Source organism: Schistocerca nitens, chromosome 2 (assembly GCF_023898315.1).
Source record: "Schistocerca nitens isolate TAMUIC-IGC-003100 chromosome 2, iqSchNite1.1, whole genome shotgun sequence".
Lineage (NCBI taxonomy): Eukaryota > Metazoa > Arthropoda > Insecta > Orthoptera > Acrididae > Schistocerca > Schistocerca nitens.
Genome location: NC_064615.1, coordinates 591,276,839 through 591,294,190, shown reverse-complemented (window position 1 = coordinate 591,294,190; position 17,352 = coordinate 591,276,839). Strand labels below are relative to the sequence as shown.

The 17,352-nt window shown below is 47.6% G+C and overlaps 1 protein-coding gene across 1 annotated transcript in view; it reads left to right on the top strand.

Annotated features, from left to right (window-relative positions):
* Positions 1-17,352, top strand: part of LOC126235183 (SET domain-containing protein SmydA-8-like) — a 130,737-nt gene that overhangs the window by 86,566 nt on the left and 26,819 nt on the right. The window contains exons 5-6 of the mRNA XM_049943914.1: positions 4,048-4,317; positions 13,385-13,539. Of these exons, the coding sequence (XP_049799871.1) occupies positions 4,048-4,317; positions 13,385-13,539 (425 nt within the window). The remainder of the gene's footprint in view (positions 1-4,047; positions 4,318-13,384; positions 13,540-17,352) is intronic.

The following is a 17,352-nucleotide window of genomic DNA, read 5'->3' as shown; positions in this document are numbered from 1 at the left end:
ATCACTGATGTCCTCTCCAAAACCTTGAACACTGGAAAAACGGGACCTCTCTCTAATTCGCCTCCATACTCACTGACGTTGGTCATCCAGAGTAGTGCAGAACTGCAATTAGTCGATTAACATTATAGGACACCATTCATCTGCAGTCCATATCTCTCCTTCACGGTAGCAGTCCAAAGGCAACTGTTTTCGTCGTAGTCTTAATAGTAGCCAAGGCATGAGATGGAAATTCCCTTGTCCTGATGTTGCTACTCTCAGACGAGTTGTGTGGCGTGACACAGAATGATCCATGACGTCCGTTACTTATTCTAAGGTCTGTGGCGCAGATGAGAAGGGGTTAAAATGGACTTCGTGTACAATACGGCGAAGCTCCATTGTGGCGGTCAGACTTAGTCGAGAGCAGCTTTGACAACGATTTCCCACGCAGTCCAACATCGGGCCATCGTCACACCCGAATGCCCCACAAATCTGTATATCGCTAGCCAGCGAAATGAACACAGAGTAAGGTCCCTTTCCAACTCTGTCAGGTGCTGATAACGCTGGTTAATACGAGTATATGTCCTTCTCAGCAAGCACTCAACATCTGATGCTACCCACGCGACTTAATATACTCTATCAGGCCTGGTAGCAACACTAAACACGAACAACACTTATGTACTAACCTGGCCGTCCTACCTGCCACAGGGAAATGTACGAAGTTACATTCATATCCGATCATGTCTTCCGAGTGTTTCACTTTTTTTGTTCAGCACTGCGCCTTCTAGTTTCTTATTGACTTTGTGTTCCTCTTTTATTTCCTCGATAATCGTTTTCTCGCAGAGGACTTGCGACCATACTTTTTCAACCATCTTCGTACACTGAACAAAAAAAAAAATGGTTCAAATGGCTCTGAGCACTATGGGACTCAACATCTGTGGTCATAAGTCCCCTAGAACTTAGAACTACTTAAACCTAACTAACCTAAGGACATCACACACATCCATGCCCGAGGCTGGATTCGAACCTGCGACCGTAGCAGTCGCGCGGTTCCTGACTGAGCGTCTAGAACCGCTAGACCACCGCGGCCGGCTACACTGAACAGCCAAAGAAACTGGTACAACTGCCTAATATCGTGTAGGCTTCCCGCAAGCACGCAGAAATCCCGTAACACAACATGGCATAGACTCAACTAATGTCTGACGTAGTGCTGGAGGGAATTGACACCATGAATCCTGCAGGACGGTCTACAAATCCGCAAGAGTACGAAGGGTTGGAGATCTCTTCTGCCTAGCACGTTGCAAGGCATTCCAGATAAGCTCAATAATGTTTATGTCTGGAGTGTTTTGTGGCCAGCGGAAGTGTTTAAACTCAGAAGAGTGTTCCTGGAGCCACTCTGTAGCAATTTTGGACGTGTGGGGTGTCGCATTGTCCTGCTTGAATTGCCCAAGTCCGTCGGAATGCCCAATGGAAATGAATGGATGCAGGTGATCAGACAGTACGCTTATGTAAGAGTCACCTGTCAGAGTCGCTTCTAGACGTATCAGGGGTCCCAAATCACTCCAACTGCACACGCCCCACATCATTACAGATCCTCCACCAGCTTGAACAGTCCCCTACTGACATAGAGGGTCCATGGAGGTTGTCTCCATAGCTACATACAATTGAAACGAGAGTCGTCCGACCAGGCGACATGTTTCCAGTTATCAACAGTCCAATGTCGGTGTTGACAGGCCCACGCGAGGCGTAAAACTTTGTATCGTACGGTCATCAACGTTACACGTGTGGGCCTTCGGCTCCGAAAGCCCATATCGATGATGTTTCGTTGAATACTTCGCACCGGCCGGAGTGGCCGAGCGGTTCTAGGCGCTTCAGTCTGGTACCGCGCGACCGCTACGTCGCAGGTTCGAATCCTGCCTCGGGCATGGATGTATTTGACGTCCTTAGGTTGGTTAGGTTTAAGTAGTTCTAAGTTCTAGGGGACTGATGCCCTCAGATGTTAAGTCCCATAGTGCTCAGAGCCGTTTTTGAATGCTTCCCACACTGACACTTGTTGATGGCCCAGCACTGGAATCTGCAGCAATTTGCGGAAGGGTTGCACTTCTGTCACGGTGAACGATTCTCTTCAATCGTCGCTGGTACCGTTTCTGTAGGATCTTTTTCCGGCCGCAACGATTTCGGAGATTTGATGTTTTACCGGATTCCTGATATTCAAGGTACACTCGTGAAATAGTCGTAAGCGAAAATCCTCACTTCACCGCTACCTCGGAAATGCTGTGTCCCATCGCTCGTGCAGCGACTGTAACACGACGTTCAGTACCTCTTAAATCTTGATAACCTGCCATTGTAGCAGCATTAACCGATCTAACAGATGTGCAGAACTATAGACCTATATCTCTAACGTCTATCAGTTGTAGAATTTTGGAACACGTATTATGCTCGAGTATAATGACTTTTCTGGAGACTAGAAATCTACTCTGTAGGAATCAGCATGGGTTTCAGAAAAAACGATCGTGTGAAGCCCAGCTCGCGCTATTCGTCCACGAGACTCAGGGGGCCATAGACACGGGTTCTCAGGTAGATTCCGTGTTTCTTGACTTCCGCAAGGCGTTGGATACAGTTCCCCACAGTCGTTTAATGAACAAAGTAAGAGGATATGGACTATCAGACCAATTGAGTGATTGGATTGAAGAGTTTCTAGATAACAGAACGCAGCATGTCATTCTCAATGGAGAGAAGTCTTCCGAAGTAAGAGTGATTTCAGGTGTGCCGCAGGGGAGTGTCGTAGGACCGTTGCTATTCACAATATACATAAATGACCTTGTGGATGACATCGGAAGTTCATTGAGGCTTTTTGCGGATGATGCTGTGGTACATCGAGAGGTTGTAACAATGGAAAATTGTACTGAAATGCAGGAGGATCTGCAGCAAATTGACGCATGGTGCAGGGAATGGCAATTGAATCTCAATGTAGACAAGTGTAATGAGCTGCGAATACATAGAAAGAAAGATCCCTTATCATTAGCTACAATATAGCAGGTCAGCAACTGGAAGCTGTTAATTCCATAAATTATCTGGGAGTACGCATTAGGAGTGATTTAAAATGGAATGATCATATAAAGTTGATCGTCGGTAAAGCAGATTCCAGACTGAGATTCATTGGAAGAATCCTAAGGAAATGCAATCCGAAATCAAAGGAAGTAGGTTACAGTGCGCTTGTTCGTCCACTGCTTGAATACTGCTCAGCAGTGTGGGATCCGTACCAGATAGGGTTGATAGAAGAGATAGAGAAGATCCAACGGAGAGCAGCGCGCTTTGTTACAGGATCATTTAGTAATCGCGAAAGCGTTACGGAGATGATAGATAAACTCCAGTGGAAGACTCTGCAGGAGAGACGCTCAGTAGCTCGGTACGGGCTTTTGTTGAAGCTTCGACAACGTACCTTCACCGAGGAGTCAAGCAGTATATTGCTCCCTCCTACGTATATAGCACAAAGAGACCACGAGGATAAAATAAGAGAGATTAGAGCCCACACAGAGGTATACCGACAATCCTTCTTTCCACGAACAATACAAGACTGGAATAGAAGGGAGAACCGATAGAGGTACTCAAGGTACCCTCCGTCACTCACCGTGAGGTGGCTTGCGGAGTATGGATGTAGATGTAGATGTAGAGAACAACCGCGCCAGACACATGTTTTCTTATATAGGCGCTGCTGAATGCAGCGCCGTTTTCTGCCTCTTCATGTATCTCTGTATTTGAATACGCATGCCTATACCACTTTCTAAATGCTCTTCCGGTGAAGTGACATGCTGAGTTTGCCGGCCACTGTGGCCGAGCGGTTCTAGGCGCTTCAGTCTGGAACCGCGCTGCTGCTGCGGTCGCCGGTTCGAATGCTGCCTCGGGCATGGATGTGTGTGATGTCCTTAGGTTAGTTAGGTTTAAGTAGTTCCAAGTTTAGGGGACTGATGACCTCCGATGTTAAGTCCCATAGTGCTTAGAGCCACTTTTTGACATGCTAAGTTTCAAGAAATGCGAGCAAAGCACACGTTTGTTTGCTGGTGCCGGCAGCCGCTGAAGGAGGCGGGCCTGCTGCGCGAGAGCGAGGAGACGTGCCAGCGCGTGTGCGGCGTGCTGGACGTGAACAGCTTCGAGGTGCGCGCGCCCCACGGCGGCCACGACCAGCTGCGCGCCGTGTACGCGCGCGCCGCGCTCATGGCGCACGACTGCGTCGCCAACACGCACCTCGCCGTCGACGACAACTTCGTCATGACGGTGCACGCCGCGCTGCCCATCCCCAAGGGCGCCGCTGTGTGCTTCAACTACACCAACGTCCTGCAGGTCGGTCTCACACACTCGTCCTTGTTCTCTTCTGTATAAAGCACTCCGGACACAAAATTAGTCACCCCTAGGAGACTACACTTTAATAGCGTTTGAAACCCTACATCGACATCTACATACATACACCGCAAGCCACCATACACTGCATGGCGGAGGGTAGCTTGTCCACTACTGGCCATTCCCTTTCCTGTTCCACTCGCAGATGGAGCGAGAGAAAACCACTGTCTATTCGCCTCCGTGCGAGCCCTAATTGTCTTGTCTTCGTGGTCCCTGTGCACAATGTACGTTGGTGACAGCTTAATCTTTCTGCAATGAACTGAAAATGCCGGTTCTCTAAATTTTCTCAATAGCATTTCGCGAAAAGAGTGTCGTTTTCCCACCAGGGATTCCCATTACAGATCACGAAGCATCTTCGCAATGTTCGTGTGTTGATCGAACCTACCGATAACAAATCTACTTGCACGCGTATGAATTGCATCGGCGTCTGCCTATAAAGCAACCTAGTGGGGATCCCAAACAATGGAGCAGTACTTAAGAACAGGTCACCTTAGCAGAGGAACTACGCTGTCCCAGAATTCTCCCAATAAATGGCTTCCTTACTATCGATCTCTCGTGTTTGTTCCATTTTATACTGCTTTTCAACGTTCCGCCTGGATATGCAGTCGGCATGAATGTATAAAGCATCACATTACTAATACTGAATTCAAACGTTTCGGGATTAATCATCTTGCCGGCCGCGGTGGTCTCGCGGTTCTAGGCACGCAGTCCGAAACCGTGGGACTGCTACGGTCGCAGGTTCGAATCCTGCCTCGGGCATGGATGTGTGTGATGTCCTTAGGTTAGTTAGGTTTAAGTAGTTCTAAGTTCTAGGGGACTGATAACCACAGCAGTTGAGTCCCATAGTGCTCAGAGCCATTTGAACCATTAATCATCTTGTGGTGTTGCAGTTCTTCTTCTTATGTCCGTGCTCGCTATGGAAATAGGACGAGGAATTCCGCCGTTTGCAAGACACCTTTTCAGTTTTATTTTACCAAGACATGTTTCAGCACTTTTTGTGCTATCTTCAGTGGGTTATTTTTTATTTTCTTGCTGTTAAATTATTGCTACATATTAACATTTAGTGGAACTTTTGGCCGCGCGGGAATAGCCGAGCGGTCTCAGGACTGTGCGGCTGGACCCGGCGGAGGTTCGAGTCCTCCCTCGGGCATGGGGTTGTGTGTTTGACCTTAGGATAATTTAGGTTAAGTAGTGTGTAACCCTAGGGACTGATGACCTTAGCAGTTAAGTCCCATAATATTTCACACACATTTGAACTTTTTTTTTTTTTTTTACTTCTGGTACATAATATTTACGATTGTGAATGAATAATTGTTGTAAAATTGTTGTAAATTTGTTGTAAAACTGTTCACAGTTCACAGCTGAGATATGCATTAACGACCTGATGCACTGTGTGTTGTTTATAACATTATGTCTAAAGTTCTAGTTATAGCTTAACTGGCAAAAGCGTGGATGTATGCATTAGTTTAAATACCTTACATGATGCTATTGGATATTTATGTTGGCAGCTAGTCTGCTACACAATCTACAATATTTCTCATCTGCAAACAGCAAAACGTAATTTTTATTTTTCTGTTTATTATGCATTTACAAACGGAAATGAGTATATATGACGTTTTTTGTGTGTAACTTACGGTTTTGGTGTTGTAGTGTATTCTCATATGTTGGAGGTGAATAGGCTGATTTCGTGACCTATGGTCGTTTGACAACGCACTTTGCAGTTTGAAGTGTATTTGGCGTTTGTTGTATTTGGTTTGTGTGCGTGTGTGTGTCTATGTATAGTTCTTCAATTGCAGCAAAGAGGATATTATTGTACAGTGATGTGTATTCATTTAGTACTTTCTTACCGCTGCGCCACGACGCTGTAGAAAATTATCAATCGTAGAGACTATTTCACAGCAACGGTTTATTTTAACTGTCGATTTTCTCGACAACGGCTGAGAAGTGCATCTTGGTGCTTTGCCACATTATACCTCTGGCCATGAGCTTTTATTATGCGCAGTATGAAATGAATCTGAATTTCACAATTGGCGGCCTCCCCTTGTTAGCGAGGAAGAGAGACCCCTTCTCCCCTTCCCCTCCCCCAGTTTGATGAGGTATGGCAAGTCCATCTGAAGCACCTAATTGACGATTAAATCCTGAAAGGCTACCACCTTGCGGGAACGATTATTGCTATTTTCACCCACTGTTGAAAATAGTCCCAAACATTTTCGATGGCGTTAAGGTCAGGTGTTTTAGTAGGGCGGACGAGATGCGATAAGGGTCCTGAGTCTTCAACAAACGAGGAATGTATGCGGCAGCTCCATGAGCATGTCATCTTGGAACACAAGGAATGTCCACAGTATACTAGTCACAAAGATATAGACGGAAGAGCAACACTTGTACACCAGTAATGTTGAAATAAACGCCCTAGTTCAGGTAGTGACCTAATTATACTGAACTGTAGGAGCCCGCCAGATGCGGAATCCTACGTGACTGTAGGATATTCGAGATGATGTATGGTGATGGAGTCCTCTAGAGTGCCGCGGTAGTAATGTGACATCATTCAATTAATAGTCATTCATTTCCGAGAGTTTAACAATTACTCTGTCTTCTTCCCAGTGCGGCCTGATGGCGCCCCTGCTGTGCTCGTGTTGAACAGAGGTGCAGGTTAACATATTGTTTCCCAGCGAGGAATCTGCTGGTGCAGGCCCCTGGCGTTGTCTCAGGTCAGTACTGCAGCCCCATTGTAGGAGGATACGGTGGCTGGAGCGTCCCTGCAGCTTGGCGTGGCTGTGGGCATCTCTCAGAGCCTCAGCGCTTTCATTGAAAGAAGCTGCGCTCAGGCTCAGCCTCTGAAATAACCATACCCCTGTTGTCGGTTGTCGAGCCGGCCGAAGTGGCCGTGCGGTTAAAGGCGCTGCAGTCTGGAACCGCAAGACCGCTACGGTCGCAGGTTCGAATCCTGCCTCGGGCATGGATGTTTGTGATGTCCTTAGGTTAGTTAGGTTTAACTAGTTCTAAGTTCTAGGGGACTAATGACCTCAGCAGTTGAGTCCCATAGTGCTCAGAGCCATTTTTCGGTTGTCGAGATGGCGTGTAGGCGTAGACCCAACAGTGACATGAAGGACAACCCATAAGACAGTACTTCCACTGCTCAATAGTGGCAGCACTGGCGTCTGGCTCCCATGTTGAACAACTCGTCGATGAGCAGATTGGTTCTTCATCCACAGAGGGTCAGCTCGTCCACCGTCTTCGGATGGTCACAGATGTGACCAGCAGGAATCCAGCTTGCAAAGTTGACGTGCCCTCCATAGCCAGTTGCCTCTGGACTCGTAGCAATGGATCCGAAGCTGGCAGTGGCTGGGAATAGTCCGCCTTATTCACCAGGTCATCATGCAACTAGTAGAGCCGACCTTCCATCGGTTTCCGTGAAACAGATGGAGTGGTCAGGCTCTGAGGGGAGGGCTAGGGTTTTATTGCTGTCAATGACGTGATTCTCCCCGTATGGGTGACCAAAGGCGCTCCTGTCAGCCCTCTTGGCTAGTCTACTGTTTAACTTCGGAGCATAACAACCACGAAAGTTGCCTCGAGCATTCTACTGTGAAACATCTTAACTATGACTGAGTCTACACATGGTTTCTTCTCAAGTGGTGGAAGCCAACACATGTAGAATAAAATGGCGACAACTCCCGCACTACTACTAATAAAGAAGTGAAGTCGACCATAAACTGTAACGGCACAGGGCTCGGATATCGTCTCTCCGGATGCAGTACAGTAATGCCGATAGAAAATGGTTCCACAGGCAACCTGACTGGGATAGTAGTAAAAACGGTTCCTGCTGCTTTCGGCCCATTGGGCACCTCGGCTTTATGGTGCTCACACTGAGGAACCTGCAGAGACGCCGATTCTCCGAATGCGGGCAGAACTATTGTCCCTATGTTTCGGTACAGTTGCAGCTTAAATTTGAAAGTAATAACCCGAACTCCTACAGATTCTCGATGTATTGTGAATTTTCTGAATTTATTGACGGGTGAACTTGAAAATTACTCCACCTCTCCAACATTTGATGGTCCTTTACTCAGGTGAGCCGCGGTGATTTCAGTTGTACAAGGAAAATTACTTTTAATGCATTGATTAACTGGTTGATTGCGCAGACTTTTTAATTAATTGATTTATAGGCTCCTGACTACTATCACTGAACTCCTGATTATTAAGCAGCCCGATTCGGATTGAAAACATGCTTTTAATTTAATTCAGTTCTCTTTCTTTGTAAGGGTACTGGACTGAACAGCTGCCGAGGTTTCTCCACGTGTTTAAAAGTCTCATGAAAGTCTCCAGGTTACACTCTCCTGGGGGTTAATTAATTTTTTTTAAATTCTTTATTTCAACGACAACATGATACATGATAACCCACCACCTAATACATTAGTGGATCCTAATTTATACTAATGATTACAATTACTGCAGTATTTGTTAATTAGTTAATAGGAAAGTTAGTTGTTTTACTTCCACTATGGGCATTCTAAGTCCTACTTGTTAGTTCTATTATTAATCTACTCTATCTGCAGCATTACATGCGTGCCTGCGTATTATAAACCTACTTTTTTGGCCGCGCCCACCGAGCTAACCGCAGTTGGCATACCCCTGGCACCAGGCTGGCCCAAGATGTTTGAGTCGCTGCAGTTTTACACTAATGGTGTTATCCTAACTTATCCCACGTCTTAACCTAATTCTAATCCTACTGTCAAATCCGGTGTGTGATCAATTCAGTCTGAGTGTGCACCCTCCTCCTACTCCTAGACGTGGCGGATCCCAGCCGTGAAGCGTCTGGCCAAATCCACGCCCCGGCAGATAGGGACAGGTGCACAGAGTCTGATCGGGTTTAAATCTGGTTTAATCTGTTATTGATTGTTCCTTAGGTATTCTTTTAATACTTTGCTTCATATCTCGTTAGCAAGATTGTTTAAGATTTGGAAATGGTCCTCATGCCTGAGCTAGTGGTACATGTCAAGATTTAGTAGTTGAAGTCTTAGTTGTGATGCGACGTCGTCGAAGAGGTCGCACTCCACTGCGGGGCCCCATAGTCACACGTTGGTGTAGCCCGTTTCCCAAACCGGCATAGGTATGCCGGGTAGGGTCCATGTCCCTTAAGAAAGTGCAGCAGTCCTCTTGATGTTTGAGCTGGAGTCGCTCCTTGATATCAGGCAGCAGTTCCTGTGTTCGACGACCTGTTTCGTCATCATCCCATTGCTCCTGCCGTAGCTCCTCCCCCCTACATTTAATTTCAGGTTTAGTGCCCAAGTGCATCCCCATTAGTTCAACTGTTTTATCCCTTTTTAACCCAATATCATGCAGCCTGTCCCCTGATTTTGATATCCAGGGGACAAAGCCCCATTAGTACTAGTAGTGCCCCTCCCGGTGTTGTCCTGTATGCCCCTACAGAACGCAGGAGCATATTTCGCTGCATTCTTCTAACGCCCATGGCGGGCATGACCCTCGTGAGCCTGTGGGCCCAGACTCCTGATCCGTGTCCTACAATTGATGTCAAAATGTTGTTATGGTACAGTTTTATTAAGTCAGGTGGCAAATGAAATCGCTTATGTCCAATCCCAATCAAGTTGTTTAATGTTTCCAGGGATCTCTGCGCCACTGTGTTAATATGTGATGTATAGTTCCACTTCTCATCGACGACTACGCCTAGGTATCGGGCCTCACGGCGCCGAAGAACTGGCGAACCGTCTAGTCTTACCGTAGGATTCTTGATTAATTGTCCCTTGAGTAGGAAGTATGTAGACTTACAAGGTGGTATCGTCATTTTGGTATTGTGACACCATGTAGTTAGAATGGATATGGCCTTTCAATTTTAGGTTCCAACTCTTCGCGGCTACGACCGCCGACCAGCAGGAGGAGGTCGTGTAATTAAAATTTGTCTGATATGCTTATAATTTCTCTGCAGTGGCGATGATGATTCTTTCAACAATACTCAGCTACAGTGGCAGCATTTATTTCAACAGCGGTGTCTAGTAAACAATTTCAACTCGTGCTAACCCCTCGTTGTCTCATGTTCGAGTGTATAACATCTACGGTCTCGTGAGAGCAAAACTTGCTGGCGTCTGAACTGTGTGGAGCTCAGCAGCAGCTCACCTTGAGCTGCGGTGCCTCCCTGATGGTCCGCCGACTGTCGTTCCCCGCCGCCTACCTGTTCTACTGTCAGTGCTAGCATAACCTCCACGTGCGCTTCCTTATAGGATATTCAGAAGGAATGCACGGGGCAAGAAGGCAAGAAAGGAATGGCGATGTTTTGCTTCTAAAATTACTTTGACACTATTTGCCAGAACATTTAAATAAGCTTTTGCTATTAACATAGTGACAATTCTTCCTGTACATTACACCTGGCACGAGAGGAGGGAAGCCAACGCAGTCAACAATTACATTACAGTACACTCCTAAAAGCCACCATTGTACCAAAATAACATACCATAGAACGATTAACGTAATCACTCTTGCAAACACAAGCTTACTGTACAATATACCAGATTTTGGTACTGTTACTGCTAGATGGGGGTTAGATAGATGCAGCACTGAGCGGCTGCACTAATTAGATACTTTTAAAGACACAAATCACAAGGACTGAGATCCACGGCTGATGACAGTCGATTGGCTCTCGCCATCCTTCACAGTTAATGCGAGATGCTAGATCGGAATATAGTTTAGCTGCGGCCTCCATTAATACATGGCAGTAGTGGCACAGAAACGCTAACGACTACGCAATGATCCAGATACGCTCACTGGCCGGCCGCGGTGGCCGAGCGGTTCTAGGCGCTTCAGTTCGGAACCTCGCGACTGCTACGGTCGCAGGTTCGAATTCTGCCTCGGGCATGGATGTGTGTGATGACCTTAGGTTAGTTAGGTTTAAGTAGTTCTAAGTTCTAGGGGACTGATGACCTCAGATGTTAAGTCTCATAGTGCTCAGAGCCATTTTTTTTACGCTCACTGCACCTGTATGGGTGCTGTAACGTCGTTCCTGAGCATCGGCTGAATGACGAAATATCGTCGTGACGCACTGTGCTGACACTGCCCCACAAGAAGACCGGAGACTGTGATGACAGTCTTGCTTATAAGTTAGCCTTCTCCTTTGGCACCGAGCGAGGTGGCGCAGTGGTTAGACACTGGACTCGCATTCGGGAGGACGACGGTTCAATCCCGCGTCCGGCCATCCTGATTTAGGTTTTTCCGTGATTTCCCTAAATCACTCCAGGCAAATGCCGGGATGGTTCCTGTGAAAGGGCACGGCCGACTTCCTTCCCCATCCTTCCCTAATCTGATGAGACAGATGACCACGCTGTCTGGTCTCCTTCCCCAAACAACCAACCAACCAACCATCTCCTTTGGCAACGCAGTTTACCTTATATATTCATTACTTAATTGCTTTCCAGTACTTGGTCTACCTTCAGTGATGGCAGAATTGATAGAATATTTGTAGGCATAGTTCTTTTGGAATATAGTTTTAAGGCACGCACTTATCCTTGCCTACCACTCCACTGCCTCTTTTGGTGGAGTCCATTTTTGCAGGAGATATGTTATCTGGTTGGTTGGTTGGTTGTTTGATTTAGATGCGAGTCCAGTGTGCCAACCATTAAGCCACTTCGCTCAGTTATGTTCCCTCACCTTTTAAAACAGTTCTTTCGTCTCCACAAAACAGGTCTAGTAGCTGCAACTTTATGGTTCCTCGTCATGCCACGAAGTCCTGCTTTGAACATCGTACTACGACCGAGTAAAGTAACACACCGGAGTCACATTCAGGAGGTTGACGGTTCAGATCCTCATCTGGGCATCCATGTTTGGGTTTTCCATGATATCCCGTCAAAACGGCTCCTCCGATTTTTTTCCCATCCTTTCATAATCCGAAGTTGTCAATGACATGTTAAACTGTAAACCTTTTTCGCTCATCTACATCTATATCTACATAGATACTTTGAAAATCACACTTGAATGCCTGGCAGAGGGCTCATAGAAACGTCTTCACAATAATTCCCTATTATTCCACTCTCGAACAGCGCGCGAAAGAAACGAACACCTGTATCTTCCCGTGCGAGCTCTGATTTTCCTTATTTTATTATAACGATCGTTTCTCCCTATGTAGGTCGGCGTCAACAAAATATTTTCGCATTGAGAGGAGAAAGTTGGTTTTTGAATTTTCGTGAGAAGACCCCCGTGCAACGAGAAACGATGAAATACATCGTAAATAAATATGTGAGGTTAGTTATTTACGCTGTATTTCATCGTTTGGAGGTTAGTTATTTTCACACAGGGCGCTTCTAAAACTGTTTTTCTACCGCAGGGTAACAACACACCAAAAATACTTCGCCACAGTGGAATAATAAAAATCGGAAACGGACGATAATGTAAAGTGTATCTTGAAAATCATGTGAACAACCGTCTGATGATGAACTTGCCAGTTCGAAACCGGTGACGGCGCTATTTACCTAAATAAGTAGCAGTATTAATAGCGGCTGGTTGCTGTTTTCTTCTTTGTAAGAATTAACCTACATTAACTGTACACAGCCACGCTCTCACCATGTCAGTTTTTGACAAAACAGCATCTCTCTCAAATGCTGACATCTGCATATATTGTTCAGGCGACTGTCTGTGAGGTGTAATTGCTGTCCAGATAGTAATACGGAATGAAATTCGAGAAGACTTTATGCCCTGGTATCGACATGTCCCCTGTTTACCATCATTGCCAGCTGCACAGTGAAATTGCGCTGCAGCGTCACACATTCATCCATCGGCCACCAAAGTATACAATTTTGTATTTTCCGTCGATACCTGTATGAATATCAGTTCGTGATCAATTTGCATAACTCCTACGTGATACGTCGTTTCTCTTTGTCTTAGAGTGTATTTTGAGAGTTACAACTGAACAGATCATTGCTTCCTGGAGATTTGTTTGGGAATGTGTTAATTGTTTGCGTAGCCACGTCACACACTGTGTACCACTATCACACTTTTCTGTGGCGCGGGGCAGGGCACGGCGGAGCGGCGCGAACACCTGCTGGAGGGCAAGTACTTCGAGTGCGGCTGCGCGCGCTGCCGAGACCCCACCGAGCTGGGCACCCACCTCAGCTCGCTGCGCTGCCCCCGCTGCCGGAAGGGACTTGTCTGCGCCCTGCAGGACCAGCCGTGAGTACGCGCGGCGGCCGCCTGCAAGCTACTGACACTCCAGCTGCTGATTTTACAATGCTCTGCCAAATAGTACTGTCTGGCAATTTCATTTCCCACTTCCTTGCACTTAGTATTTACATATCTTACCTGATGTTCTCAGAGAAACACGGCCTAGGTCTTCCAACAGACAATCATCCAGACGGATATTATTTATATGCTTGGTTAATTTTCCTTAATTCAGGGGCTTGACGAACTTGACAATCCCAACGATGACTCGTGGTTTTAATTTGAGATGTATTTTCTGGCCCTCTGAACAAACTGCAGACTGTATTTGTTAGCCTGTTTTACACGGGATGTTCGAGCTTGCAAGATTACTCATGGCGCACCGGTTCCGACGGCCCCTGCCGTGTAGACGGGGTCACTTGCAAAAGATTCAGGCGTACGGTCAGTGTTCGATGGAATAGACTGGATCCTATTCTCACCCGTATGAAAGTGCTTCGCTCATGCGGAGACGACCGAGTAAGTAACGGAACTGGCAAACAGCGCGAAGTTCTTTGTGAATTGTCCCTGCTGCTTAGCAGAACGTTGTAGTTCGTTCATCTCATGGACAGTTAACGGACAGAACATCTGCTTTAAGCATTCCCTGCAATTTAAACGATAAGACGCTTCTATGAGGAAGCGAATGTAAATCAGTGATCCGGATATACCTGGAACTGTTCTTCAAAAATAGGTGCTTATTCACTTGCGCATGAGCCTTAATACACTATGCGATCAAAAGTATCCGGACACCGCCAAAAACATACGTTTTTCATACTAGGTGCGTTGTGCTGCCACCTACTGTCAGGTACTTCATATCAGCGACCTCAGTAGTCATTAGACATCGTGAGAGAGCAAAATGGGACGCTCCGCGGAACTCACGGACCTCTAATGTGGTCAGATGATTGGGTGTCACTTGTGTCATACGTCTGTACGCGAGATTTCCACACTCCTAAACATCCCTAGGTCCACTGTTTCCGATGTGATAGTGAAGTGGAAACGTGAAGGGACACGTACAGCACAAAAGCGTACAGACAGACCTCGTCTGTTGACTGCCAGAGATCGCCGACAGTTGAAGAGGGTAGTAATGTGTAATGGGCAGACATCTATCCAGAGCATCACGCAGGAATTCCAAACTGGATCAGGATCCACTGCAAGTACTATGACAGTTAGGCGGGAGGTGAGAAAACTTGGATTTCATGGTCGAGCGGCTACTCATAGGCCACACACCACACCGGTAAATGCCAAACGACGTCTCGCTTTGTGTAAGTAGCGTAAACATTGGACGATTGAACAGTGGAAAAACGTTTTGTCGAGTGACGAATCACAGTACACAATGTGGTGATTCGATGACAGGGTCTGGGTATGGCGAATGCCTAGTGAACGTCATCTGCCAGCGTGTGTAGTGGCAACAGTAAAAATCGGAGGCGGTGGTGTTATGGTGTGGTCGTGTTTTTCATGGAAGGGGCTTGCACCCCTTGTTGTTTAGCGTGGCACTATCACGTCACATGCCTACATTAATGTTTTAAGCGCCCGCATCTCGTGGTCGTGCGGTAGCGTTCTCGCTTCCCACGCCCGGGTTCCCGGGTTCGATTCCCGGCGGGGTCAGGGATTTTCTCTGCCTCGTGATGGCTGGGTGTTGTGTGCTGTCCTTAGGTTAGTTAGGTTTAACAGTCTGCTTTCCGCAGCGCTGCGGCGAGGACGTCTTGTTTACGTCCCGTCCGCGCGGTCGCGAGTGCCCGTAGTTGTTTACTACTTCGTCGCGGCTAGTTTAGAGTCCATCACTACCGACGCAACATGGCACATTCATACAGACAAACCACCATCAAGATCAGTTTTCAAACCGATCATGCACGACCGCGAGCTTTTGAAGTGGAACGTTTTCTACGTGACGACGTTAAAATTGACCCGCGAGACATAATTGGTATCCATCTCTCTATCACGAGCAGTGTTGTCTACGTCAAGCTAGTAAGTGACGAGGTGTGCAACAGAATCGTGAGCGCACATGCGAACGATCTTAAATTCAAACATTCTGATGGCCATATTGGGGCGGTCTCTATCGATCACGCGGGGCTTGGCCTCCGTACGATACGCGTCTTCGAACTCCCTTTCGAAGTACCACCGGACGTAGTCACCGCGACTTTCCAGCCCTACGGCAAAGTGATCAGCCATATGGCCGAAAAATGGACCACCTTTACAACGTACCCCGTTCTTAACGGGGTACGACAGATTAAAATTGAACTGACCAAACATGTTCCGTCATATCTTGTCATCGGCGGATGTAGGGCGATCATTATGTATGACGGTCAGCCACGCACTTGCTCTGGTTGTGGCCAAGTAGGGCATGTCCGGTCGGATTGTCTCCGACGACGGCTTACTCAAATCCCGGCAGGTGAATCTATGACTCCTTCTACGGTGACGACCCTTCCTCTCAATTACGCCGAAGTTACACGGGCAGCAACCTTTTCCGATGCTGACGACAGTAGTCCGATAGCCGCCCCCGATGGAGAGACCAAAATGGCTTCTGCAGCACAGGATCCGGCCTCTACACCGGCGCCCCCACCTGAAGATAATCACCGACCGACCTTGCAAGAAGGCGTGGATGCCAGGATGGACATTGACCCACGGGTTGTGCCGACAGCGGCTTTTCTTCCAGACACCGGAGCAGCTGACGAAATCCACCCACATTCAGATACTGAAACACATGTCCGTAAACAGCGTTCCCCGCGAAAACACAAGAGACGGCGGCGTGCTCCATCGGACGAGTGTTTGCAGCGATCGTCTGACATGGACTGTGGAACTTCCGACGACGGTACCGGCGGTACAGAGGCCGCTGTAACTTCAAACTCAACAGATCGCCGTGGTGACGGCTTCAGCACTTCAGACCCCACAGCACAGCAGGATCACAAGCAGACAACCGCTGCCGCTTCCCAGCCAGCAGAGCCGATGGAGTCAGCGCCGAGTGCCGCAGCAGCCACTAACAGCCACCAACAGCCGATGGTGTTTCATGGCGACTGGGCGGACGACTGTGAGGAACACTCCTTGCCCATCGTGTCGGACGACACGGGGGGAAATTTACCCCACCAGTGTTGATCCTTTCCCGCCGTCAGTTACAGTGACGAGACAGCCTTACCAGGGTATTGATGGCCAACACGGATGCTGTGGATAGACCTCAAACTTATCGCGTTGCAACTATAAACATCAACACTATACGAACGCGCGCTAAGTTATCCTTGCTTCAGGATATGTTGAACTCTGCTTCCATCGACATAGCCCTTCTCCAGGAAGTGTACGTCGACGACTTCCCAGGCATGTACGGTTACGATGCTTGCGTCTCTCCAGCTTCCCCAACAGGCAGCGGTGTCGCTGTACTTCTTCGGGAAGGGATAGTGGCGGACGATATCCTGTTTCTGCCTGGGGCAAGAGGAATGGCACTCACAGTACTGGGGGTCCGCCTTATCAATATCTACGCACCTTCCGGGACGGACAAACGTCGCGAACGTTCACGATTCTTTGCGGAAGACGTCGCCCCGCTCTTCCAAGGCCGCCACGACCATCTGGTGTTTGGAGGTGACTTCAATTGCGTGCTGGCGCCCAGAGATCAACTCCCACGACATAATCTGTGCCCGGAACTCGGGACGCTAATTCGAGACCTGCAGATGGTGGACACTTGGGAACATCTTCACGGCCACCGACCGGGATTCACGCACTTCACAAGTCACTCTTCCAGTCGTATCGATCGGATTTATGTCTCACGCTCTCTCGCCGCTGGAACACAGGATGCGGAACTGTGGC